The sequence below is a fragment of the Cricetulus griseus genome, chromosome 3, assembly GCF_003668045.3.
Source record: "Cricetulus griseus strain 17A/GY chromosome 3, alternate assembly CriGri-PICRH-1.0, whole genome shotgun sequence".
Taxonomy (NCBI): Eukaryota; Metazoa; Chordata; class Mammalia; order Rodentia; family Cricetidae; genus Cricetulus; species Cricetulus griseus.
The window spans coordinates 115717252-115729377 of NC_048596.1; the positions used below are offsets into that span (position 1 = coordinate 115717252).

General features: G+C 44.3%; 1 protein-coding gene and 1 non-coding gene across 2 annotated transcripts in view; one reads left to right on the forward strand and one right to left on the reverse strand.

Moving 5' to 3' along the window:
- Positions 1 to 2069: 2069 nt before the first annotated feature.
- On the reverse strand, positions 2070 to 2142 carry Trnav-uac. The gene has a single exon. It is a non-coding gene; the product is annotated as a tRNA-Val (tRNA).
- Positions 2143 to 5811: 3669 nt separating this feature from the next.
- Btbd1 (BTB domain containing 1) overlaps positions 5812 to 12126 on the forward strand; it is a 32540-nt gene continuing 26225 nt past the window's right edge. The window contains exon 1 of the mRNA XM_027407537.2: positions 5812 to 6311. Within this exon, the coding sequence (XP_027263338.1) occupies positions 5890 to 6311 (422 nt within the window). The 5' untranslated portion in view covers positions 5812 to 5889. The remainder of the gene's footprint in view (positions 6312 to 12126) is intronic.

The following is a 12126-nucleotide window of genomic DNA, read 5'->3' on the forward strand; positions in this document are numbered from 1 at the left end:
TTTTAGGCATGTTTTTAGGCATTTTTAGCACAACACAATTTGGTCAAATCTTTGCTGGCAATAATTAACTCAATCCTGTGTATACAATAAAGGAGACATAAATCTCCTTGAGGAACAAAGTAAGCTAAATAAAGATCAAACATGACTATATCAAAACTCTTTGTAAAGTACATGTGACACCTTCCACAAAGATGGGTTCTACATACTGACAGAAAAAAGACAAGCTCATGGTAAGTGTTCAGCTGGAACCTCCAGCTCACTCCAGCTTGATCCAGAAAGTCCCATTCCTGTCTCTCCAAACCTCTCAGAGAATCTCTGAACCAAGGGAAGGCACCAAAATGCCCAGTTCAGCATTATTGGTGGCTAAGGTAGCACCCCCCCCTTGAAGTTACCAGTAGCCCAAGTCCCTGCCTAACTATTCCAGCTTTTGACCATACTTGATCAAAAACCCAGCTTGTGATGTATATACATCATCACCCCTTGCCTACAGACTATATAAGCTCCCTGCTTTAGTTCAGGCATGAGACCTTTCCTGCCTTGATCTCTGGTGCTGGAGAACTCACCCAGGAGTTGCTTGGGTCAAATAAACAAGTTCTTTTACTTTTTAAATTCAACTTGATCTGGCTTACTGCCCCATCGGAGAAACCTATTATTGGAGTACAGAAAACCTATTAGTAAGGGTCTGTGGAAAGATTCAGTGTGGTCTCAGACAGGTCACCAGGTCACCAGGCAATAACCACATCTGTTTCCAGCTTTCTGGGTAATAACAGGTTGTGCATTCCTTCCTTTGAAGTAACACCCCTGTGTGTTTAGCATTTCAGATTCCCCTAGTGCTCACCTGTGAGCACAAAGACCTCCATGTCTCCTATGGTACTCATTTTTTAGTGACTCTAGTGTTAGATTATATGAGTAAATATTATTTAACCAGCTCTCTCTTGATGAGTATTCCATGAGTTTTGAGGATAGAACTCAGATCCCTTGGCTTTCAAGGCAAGCACTTTACTTACTGACCCATCTTCTTAACAAAATTAAATCATTTTCCTAATTTCATTTGGTATTATTCATTGCTCACATACAGAAGTATAATTGAGTTTTCCATAGACCTTATATCTTGGAATCTTGAACTTGTTATGAGTTTTCATACTCAAAAGTGTTCATATATTTTGCATAAGAGCTCCTGTATTCCCTCTCTGCTGCCCTCCCCCCTCTCTTCTTTCTTCTTTGTTTTGAGAGGCCTAGGTGTGTAATCCATACTGGCCTGGAACTTGCTGTGCTGTGTAGTTCATGCTGGCCTTGAGCTGACAATCATTCTACCTCAGACTGTTAAATTACAGCACTCACCACCATGCCCCAGCCAGGCTTTAGGATTTTTTCTACATGTAAAACAAATGTAAACAGTTTCTTCTTGACTAATTGGCCTGGCCAAATCTCCAGCACAATGTCATATACATACAGTAAAAGCAGATGATATCCTTGTCTTACTCCTCTCTGATCTTAGGGGTAAAATGTTTTTAAATATGAGTAACTGAGAATTTTCTTTATGCCCTTGCCAAGGTGAGGTTTCTATTGCTGGGAAGAGACACTGTGACCATGGCAACGCTTATAAGAAAAACATTTAATTGAGGGGGCTTGCTTACAGTTTCAGAGATTTAGTCCATTATCATCATATCAAGAATATGGTGACGTGCAGGCAGACATGGGACTGGATGAATAGCTGAGCGTCCAACATCTTGCAGGCAATGAGCAGTCCACTAACAGTCACACGGTGAGGGAAGCTTGAGCAAAAGAGACCTCAAAGCCCTCCCCTGCAGTGACACACTTCCTCCAACAAGGCCATACCTCCTAATAGTGCCACTCCCTTTGGGGTCCATTTTCTTTCTTTCTTTTTTTTTTTTAATTTTAATTTTTTTGTTGTTGTTGTTGTTTTGTTTTTCGAGCCTATCCTGGCACTCACTCTGGAGACCAGGCTGGCCTTGAACTCACAGAGATCCACCTGCCTCTGCCTCCCGAGTGCTGGGATTAAAGGCGTGCGCCACCAACACCCAGCAAAGTTAAAGTTCCTCACCACGTGGTTCCACTGGGGCTCGAACCCAGGACCTTCTGCGTGTAAAGCAGACGTGATAACCACTACACTATGGAACTGGGCTGGGGTCCATTTTCTTTCAAACCACCATAGTAGGATGCCTTTTCAATTCCTAGTTTAATATTTCTGTAATAGATAAAATAATATCTGATAATATTTATAATATACAATTTTATTTTAGAATATATTTTGTAATATAAATAAAATAAAATGATAATCGTTTATAAAAGTAAAAATATTGGGAACTGAGGATGTAAATCAGTTGGTAGAGTATTTGTCTAGCAAGCATAAGGCCCAAGTTCAATCCCCCAACTACATGAAAAAGGGGTGAGGGTGTGGTGGTGCAGGTAGGAAGTTCAAGGCTTCAAGGAAGGCCCATGTCTGACCTTTGGTGTGTCTAATGTAGTCTTAGCAAACATCCTCCTAATCCTTAGCAGGAATCTTCCTAGCCTTCCTGTGTCCTCTTAAAAGTCTCCATCTGTTGACTTTGGCTTTTGGTCACAAATCCCTAGCTAGCTTTGCTAAAGTCACAGCTGAATCTGGCTTCTCTCTTTTGTTGCAATGCCCCATTGTACCAATCTTAACAAAAGTCTTCCTTTATGTTTCATTAAGTATCAAAATAATCTTTCCTTTAGCAATGCCCTCACATGGTTCTTCTTTGTATCTTTTGTATTTGAATAGTAGAGGGTGGCAGAGCGAGACAGGGGGAAGGTTCTTCCAACTTGTATTCTTGCTGAGGCCATTTCAGTTTTAACTAGAATTTGATCTCCTTGATGAACACTCCCATGGGAGATTACCAAACTCTATTCTAGGAAACAAAGGTCAGGATGTCCTGGATAACTTAGCTTCTGTTAAATGCCCTGATTGTGCAGAGCCCCTTCCAGCTAACCGCTTATCTTGTGTAAAATTGCTTCCTTACCTTACCATACTCACTGGCTTAGCAAGAAGCCAGTGAGTGGTTTTTGCCTTCAAAACTTCAAAAACCCTGTGTTCTGGACACTCGGGGCCACACCTAGGTCCATGAATACTTGGGTGTAGTCCTAGCCAGCTGGAATCAAGAGTTTTAATTGGTTGTAAACTGTGTCTGAGTGGTGCTACCCATAACAGCATTATGGCTGAACCCATGTCTGCTTATTTTCTGTAACAAGAATGCATTGTTCTGAAACTTTCTTTTACAATTAAAATTAAAACAGTAATGGAGCTATAAGCAATGGCTCAGAGAAACTACCAAGTCGGGGGTGGGGGGCAGAGAGAGGAGAAAAATGTCAGAAAAGCAAGGGGATTTTTGAGTAACAGTCAGCAGAGTGGGGAATCTGAGATGATACAGGTTGTCTGGATTGGTTGGGAAGTAGGCGCCCATTGCCTGAGGTAGTCGACCTTTGGGGCAAGGTTAAGGGAGGTTCCTGGAGGATTTTTTTTTTCTCCCCTTCAGACAGGGTTTCTCTGTGAAGCCCTGGCTGTCCTGGAACTCACTCTGTAGACCAGGCTGGCCCTGAATCTGCCACTGATGAGCACTGGGACTAAAGGTGCAGGCCACTATCTACTGTCAGGTTCCTGGAGGGATTAAGGGAGATTCTTGGTGAACAGCAGCTGCCTTAAGTGCTTCTCTGGTTATTGGAAACATTTGGTTGTTTACCCAACAGCAACTCTCTGTTTACCACAAATCCTTCTATTTAGGACAATGTCACCAGCACTGCCATTTGGGAAAAGGGGGACTTTGGACCTGACAGAAACTAATTTTACTGTGCATTGTTTTTTTGTTTTGTTTTTTGAGAGAGGGTCTCACCCTGGTTGGGAACTTGCTTTGTAGACCAGGTTAGCCAAGAATTCACAAGAGACCTCTGCGTCTCTAGTTCTGAATTTAAAGGTATTGGACACTGTGCCCCTCCCTCTTTGTAGTTATTTTTAATTATTTATTTTTGTGTGTCTGTTTGTATGTACATATGATGGAGTACCACAGTGAGGTTGTGGAGGTCAGAGGACAACCGGTCTGTCTCTCCTGGGATGGAGTTCAGGTGTTTAGTCTTATCACCTTTACCTGCCGAGCCATCTCTCTGGCCTGGTGGGCTATTTTTGTTTATTTATTTATTTATTTATTTATTTATTGAGACAGGATCTCATTGGCTGGCCTGGGAGGAACTCACAGAGCTCAGTAAACCCTTGCCTCATAGGATCAAAGATGTACACCACCATACTGAGTTTTATTTATTTGGGTTTTTTGAAACAGGATTTCTCTGTGTAGCTTTGTAGACCAGGTTGGCCTTGAACTCACAGAGATCCACCTGCCTCTGTCTCCTGAGTGCTGGGATTAAAGGTGAGTGCCACCACTGCCCTGCCAGCTTTATTTTTTTAATTACATTTCTTTATTATGGGGTGGGTCTGTATATCCAGAGGACAACTTGCACCTTGTAGGTCCTGGGTATTAAACTCAGGTCATCAGGCTTGGTGGCAAGTGCAACTCTTTCTAAAGTCCTGTAATAGATCATTGAACTGTACATATTCACCAAACTATTTCATGTCTTTGGTACTTCAAAATTAATAATAGGGCTTTTTCAGATTTTTTAATCTTCATAAAAAGATTAAAATATGGAAATAAAAAAAAGGTTGTTGTGGTATCTTGCTTTTGCTTTCAAAGAATCAGCTTAAATTTGTTTTCCAATCCCACTATAGAATTCAAATTTAGGACTTTTGGATTACTTGACATTTGTAAACCGGAAGGGTTTTTTTTTTTTTTTTTTTTTCCCAGACAGGGTTTCTCTGTGGCTTTGGAGACTGTCCTGGAACTCCCTCTGTAGATCAGGCTGGTCTCGAACTCCCATAGATCGGCCTGCCTCTGCCTCCCGAGTGCTGGGATTAAATAAGGCGTGCACCACCAAACCGAAGTTTTATTCCATCTATCCTCACCTAGCAAAGAATCATTTTCTGGGTCCATTTTGGCTTCTGTCTCTAACAACGGATTTATCTTGGGATCTAATTATTACTCCAGGGCTCAAGAAAGGCTCCCAGATAATGTCAACCACATAGAAACACTGCCTGAAAGGAGAGTCACACAGCTGTCAGTGCCTTTCCCATTTGTTTTTAAGGGAGAGGCGTTAAGGCAGGGCTGGGCTGGGCTCCCTCTTTCAGCACTCTTCCTGCCTAGGCCTCCCAAATTGCTGGGATGGGCAGGAGCAGTCCTGGCTTACAGGGTCGTTATTTCTGCATAGGAACTGAAAACAAGGCCTCGGAGAGGGTGGAGGGAGCAGAGGAGCCTCAACCACAGAGATGGAAATGGAGGAGGAACTCGCTCTGCTCTCAAGGCACAGCGGAGGGATAAGGCACCTGAAGACCCGGGGAGAGGTCAACGAGGTGCCTAGCCTCTCAGCTCTGCTAGTGGGGTGTCCAAGGCTGATGCAGCCATCGGGGAGGAGACAGGGCCACCATCCCGCCCGGAGTACAGCAGGGCGTCTTCCCTCCACAAGCTCCCTTGCCATGCCCTCGAGGTCTCCACACTTCCAGCTCCTCCACCAAGAGGGCTGGGTCCGCGTCCTCGCGTCGCAGCAAAGAGGAAGAGGCAGGGTGAACCCCGCCGAAACGCGGGGCGCCCGAGGGGAGGAGCGACGGGCGGTGGCCGGCGAGCACTGGGCCGCGCGCCTCCGCCTCCGCCTCCGCCCGCCTCAGCAACGCCGCCCTGCGGGAGGGCGGAGGCGCGCGGCCGGAAGCGCCTTTCCCGGAAGGCAGGGGGGCGGCGCCGGCCTCGGGGCGGCTCGACGATGGCGTCGGCGCCCCGGCTGCTCTCTCAGTGAGCCGAGCCGCGCAGCGGGAGGATGGCCTCGCTCGGGTCTGCCGCGGCAGGTGAGCCGGCGGCCGGAGCTGAGGCGGAGCTGGGCCCTCCGGCCCCTCCTCCGCCGCCACCGCCGCCGCCGCCCGCACCCTCGCCGTCCGCTCTCGGGCCGCTGCTGCCGCTGCAGCGGGAGCCGCTGTACAACTGGCAGGCCACCAAGGCGTCGCTGAAGGAGCGCTTCGCCTTCCTCTTCAACTCGGAGCTGCTGAGCGATGTGCGTTTCGTGCTCGGCAAGGGCCGCGGCGCCGCAGCCGCCGGGGGCCCGCAACGCATCCCGGCCCACCGCTTCGTCCTGGCGGCCGGCAGCGCGGTCTTCGACGCCATGTTCAACGGCGGCATGGCCACGACGTCGGCCGAGATCGAGCTGCCGGACGTGGAGCCCGCCGCCTTCCTGGCGCTGCTGAGGTGAGCGGCGGGGAGTGGGGGGCCGCGGAGCTGGTGGCCGGCGGCCTGGAGAGGGGGCGGCACCCGGCCGGGCCTGCGCCGACTCCTGGGTGACCTTGGGCCATGCGCCCCGGCCTCCCTCGGTTCCTCCCCGGCCGGAGATGCTCGGCAGGTCGGCCAGACGTTAGGGTTGAAGCCGGAGTCGCCATCCCAGCGCTGTCACATTCCAGTGCGGGAGCTGTCGCCCGGGCTTCAGAGTCAAGTGAGCAGAGTAGAGGACGAGCGAGGAAGCAGGCTGTCCTGATTGCCCACTTGCAGGGTTTGTTTTTGTTTGAAGGACGGGGCGGGGGATCTTGGAGGACTGGTGTTTTTCAGGTTCAGGTCTTGTCAAGACCCCAAAAAGTAATTGCAGTAACAGGTACTAGCTGACCTGCTTCGTGTTTATGCAAACAAGGTGACATTTACTGTATCCTAAGCCCCGCCGCTGGTGATAAGAATTTGCTTTCTGGTGATTTGAGGGCAGGAGATTGATAGCTTTAATGGGAGTATCACTTTGGCGTTATTAGTTTTTTTAATCACAGCAGTCCTGTTGGGGAGGTATATCGTGGTGTTTTTACCCCATCTTTACAAATGGGACTGAGGCCCAGAAAAGCAACTCGCCCAAGGTAACTGAGCCAGCTCCCAGAGGACCATGTGTGTTTCATTATACTAAGATGGTTTTGGCTGCCTGAGTGGTGTGTTTTTAAGATAGCAGAGTCTTGAGTAATTCTGACGTAAACAGGCAGATGAGAAGAACAGAAGAGCCCACAAAGGCTCACAGCTTCATCAAGAAGATGCATACGGAGTGAAATACGAAGCAACTAGAAATAAATGTTACAATCCCATTAATGAATGGATAAAGGACAAGATAAATAAATGGAAAATACAACTAAAGAATGTTTAACCTCACTAGTAAATGAAGACGTGCAAGTTAAAATAGTACTTTCTCCTCCTCATTAGCTCCACCATTTTTTTTTGTTTTGGGTTTGGGGTTTTATTTTCTGGGACTGGGTTCTATTATGTAGACTTGGGCTGACTTGGCGCTCAATATGTATACCAAGTTAGCTTCCAACTCTTAAAGATCCCCTGAGTGCTGGCCCACCAAAACCTTTTAAAAGATGACTATAGGAACACTTTCTGACAAAGATGTTCATACAAAGCCTTTGAAAAATTGTTGGGCACCTTAGATTTCTTTTCCACACTTAGAAAACATTGAGAAAAATATCTGCAGTAGCATTCTTCATGATAATGTGGCAAGAAGTCAAGCCAAGGGAATAAGCAGTTAAATAAACAGTGATAGGTCCACTTGAAGTTTTTGAAAACCAGGTAATACTATGGAGAATGTTTTATGTTAGCATCTTGAGTTTTGAGCACAGTAGTAACAACCGAAAAGGAATGGAACAAACGTTATGTACCTGGAGACAGGATAGAAGGAAAACCAAGTAAGATGTGTTGAATGGAAAGCTGATACAATTTTCTCTTTTTGTTCTCATATTTCCAGCATTTAATTCACCTTCATTTGGGGGGATAGGTGTGCAACCTCAAGGCTAGCTAGCATCTGGGACATTTGGATTTTGAAATTGACAAGGAGGACTAGGTATAGCTTGCTTAAATTATGCAGTTTAGAAGCATTAGTTAAAATGATAGGACCAGAGAGGTGGCACAGTGAAGCTCCGAGTTAGATACCTGTGACCCACAAGAAGAAAGGAAAGAATTTACCCCTGCAAGTTGTCTTCTGACCTCCATATATATGTGTGTCCCTGCGTACCTGCCTACACATCCAGGATAGAAAAAATGCAACAAAACGATTCTTTGGGTCACCTGCGCCATGATCCACTAAGATGTTAAGTTTATAGTAATCTCTCCTTTTGTCTCGTGCTTAGAGGTGAAACCTTAAGCATTTTAAATATTTTTTCTAAATGATATTTACACTGGCGAAATTTGAGAACTTCAATCCAAAACTATTAGGGCTAGGATGAAATTATAGAGGGGGCTGTTTCATACTTTTGTTTCTAATTTGTATTTTCATTGAATGTGCTAATTAGTTTTAATAGGGAATAATTAATTTTAGATCCCTTGAGATATACAGTGCCATTTGAGTTCTCATTTTTTGTTTCTAGTAAATTACATGTGTTCATGGTATTTAGGTTCTGGTCATTTTTCTATTCTGAAATGAATTTCTAGGCTAATTTTTATTTAGGTATTAATTAGCTTTGAAACATTGATATCATACTTAATATTGTGTGACAAAAAGTCTGGTGGAGCTTGCTGAACTGGAAAAGTAAGCTGAGGTATATTTTTATTGTTTTTTGTTTGTTTATTTTTGTTGTTGGTTTTTTTGTTTTGTTTTTGTTTTTGTTTTTCGAGACAGTGTGTCTTGGAACTAGCTCTGTAGACGAGGCTGGCCTTGAACTCAAAGATTCTCTTGCCTCTGCCTATGGAGTGCTGGGATGGTAAAGACATGCTTCTCCAGGACTCTGCTTTATTTTTATTGTTTTTACAACCCAAATTAGTTAATATAACTTACAGGCTTATGAATTTAGGTTTTAAACTCTGATAAACTGCTCACTTAAAGCCCTCTCACAAATGATGTTCTTGTTCATTTGACAAATACTGTGAGACTTCCTCTGCAGCTTATTTTTTTGCTGTAGGTTACAGCAGTGAACAAGAAAAAGTCTTCTCTCATGAAGTCAATAATTACAAAAGGGAAACTAGGACATAATATTAAGAATTGACAGTGTTTTGAAGAAAAATGGTCAAGCCATAAATAAGAGAAAGAACATTGCGGGGGTGGGGGCCATGTTTTAGATCTTAATTCTCTCCAGTTAGAGGAACTATAAGAGTAAACTAGTGTGGTTTAAGTAGATAAAAAGGTGGTGGGGGGGCAGGGGGAAGGGAGCCGAACAAGATGATAGTGGTAAAAAAGACCAGGTAGGTCGTTGACAGACGGAGGAAAGACTCTTGGGTTCTCACCTGGAGTATGAGAAAGCTTGCAGAGGATTTTCTTCCTTTGGAGTGCTGTGATCCTGCTTAAAAAATCATCTGGCTGTTACTTGGAGATTAGGCACGGGTGTTAAATGGGAAGCAGGGTGATAAATGAAGAGGTTTTACTGTATTCTACTTAGATAAGAGATGATGGTAAAGCTGCCAGGGAGGTAGTGAATCTGATGAGAAGTGGTCAAATTCTGGTTGTTTGGAGGGTAGAATCAGAAAGGTAAGAATGAGTGGTATTTAAATGATATAACTGAATGAAAATTTACTTGGGAAAGAAGTGGATTGTGAAAAGAAGTACAAGGATGAACCCGGAGATCTTATAGCTCATAGAGGTGTAGGAGGGAAAGGGAGCAAAAAACAAGACAGGCAGCTGTCGGTGAGGTGGGACAGGAGGCAGGAGCCCATTGGAGGAGAGTCGAAGAAAACGAGAGTGGGAAAGTTCCCAGCTATGGAAAGTAGTCAGCTGTGTTAAATAGTACTGAGAGTTGGGTGAAGTGAAAATGATGATGGTGTGGTAAATGATTAAATGAAATAAATTATGAAATGAAATCATGATGCTGTGATAAGATATAAGCTATTGATAGCCCTGGGGAGGAGTAAACAAAACACCAATGAGCTCTTCATTGATTCCTTGGGGAAGAGACTTGTGGCCTTGATTTCAAGTTGTAGTTTTGGTACTCCTCTTTTCCACACATTTCTCATTTTTGGACCCTGCCAGAGTGTTCTACTCTCTCCCCTTGCATTTCTTTAACCAAATTACTGTCTTTAGACATTTCTCACTCTAGCACTCACATCACCATGTGATTTCTCTGAATAATTTAGGTATTTTTGTCTGTTGGATAAAGTTTAATACTCTACAGGTATTAAAGGCCTTTGTTGTGTGTCCCCACCTAATTACTGGTGGCGTTTTCTTTATTTTAATGCCTGCCTTCCAAGGCCTTTTCTAACTGTACAGCCTCTACCTAAAAGACAGTAATTATTATACTTCAGGTAATAATTTTGGGCTTTACTTTTTTGATTAAATCACTTCCCTTCCCCTACGGGCAGATTTGTACACTAATTCACTTAATCTCTCGGAGTGTTTTGGTTACATGTTACCCTAGAACAAACCACTCCAAAACACCTGGTAGTTTAAACAGCCATTTCATTATCTTCAGAGCTGTGTGGGTTGATGGGATTACCTGGCTGATTGTTTGGCATATCTTTAAGGTTTAATGAATTGATTTCAGATAGCATCTAAGGCTGTGGTCATATGGAGGATTTTTCAAATAGTCTGAGACCCTTTCCATGTGCCTTTTCTAGCTGGTCATTTCAGCAAGCTTGATTTCTTAGACAAAAGTAGGAGCTGCCAGGTATTCTTAGAGTGCAGGCTCCAAACGGACGTATTTTCTCTGCTACATTTTGTTGATGAATAGTGAACGGGAATCATGTCAACTAGCAAAGATGAATGTAACAGCATTAATGTTAGAAGGCATGATTTAATGTGGGCATCTTAAATGTATATTAGTGCCTGGCATTCCTTTTTTCTTTCTTCTCCCTGAGTCAGTTTCTCCCTGTAGCTTTGACTGACCTGGATTGCTCCATGTAGACCAGGCTGGCCTCAAGCTCACAGAGATCTTCCTACTTCTACCTCTCTTTGGTATTAAAAGTGTGTGCCACCATCACCTAGCTTTTTTGGGGGGAGGGGTTACTTTTTAAACATTTCATTATCAAACTATAAACTTACTACACACACAGCTATCTTACCCTTTTTGTAGCTGTATCACAATGCCTAATGTTATTCATGGTCCCTCAAAGTTCCTCAGATGTGATCTTGTAACATTTCCCATCCTAATATAAAATCAAATATTCACTCTGTCCTTTCTTTTTGGTTTTTTGAGGCAGGGTTTCTCTGTGGCTTTGGAATCTGCCCTGGAACCAGCTCTTGTAGACCAGGTTGGTCTCAAACTCACAGAGATTCACCTGCCTCTGCCTCGGGGGTGGGGGGTGGGGGGTGTTGGGATTAAAGGCGTGCACCACCACTGTCCAGCCCACTCTGTCCTTTCAAGAATATTTTAATTCAGGGCTGGAGGAACAACTTAAATGATAAAGTGCTGGTCTTGTAAACAGGAGGACCTAAACTGATTCCCAGAACCCTGGATCAAAATGCCAGGTGTGGCAGGCATGTACTTGCAGTCCCAGTGCTGGGCAGGCTAAGTCAGGAGGACCCTGGGGCTCCCTGACCTGTCTGGCCTAATCAGTGAGCTCAGGCACTGAGAGACCCTGCTTTCATTAGGAACTGCACGGTGTTCTGGAAGTTGAAGCTTCCATATACCCGACACATGTGCATAAAATTATTTTAATTAGCCAGGTGTGGTGACACACTTGTCACCCAATATTTGGGAGGTGGATGGAGGCTTGAGGATCAGAAAGTTAAGACATGAAACTTGCCTACATACATATCCAAGAAAAATTTTTTGCTTGTCTTGGTTTTTCAAGATAGGGTTTTTCTGTATAGTCCTGGCTGTTCTGGAACTAGCTCTGTAGACCAGGCTGTCTTCAAACTCACCAAGATCTGCCTCTGCCTCTGCCTCTGCCTCTGCCTCTGCCTCTGCCTCTGCCTCTGCCTCATAGGTGCTGGGATCAAAGGTGTGAGTCACCACCACCTGGCTCAAATTAAAAAAATATATATTAAATATAGCCTTAGATTTTTACCTTTTTGAAGACTATCTTTGGAGTAGGGATAAGAAAACAGATACACTTTGACACACAATCATTTCTCTATTTTTTGCTCTTGTCCTTAAAGGTTGTATCTGGAAGCTTC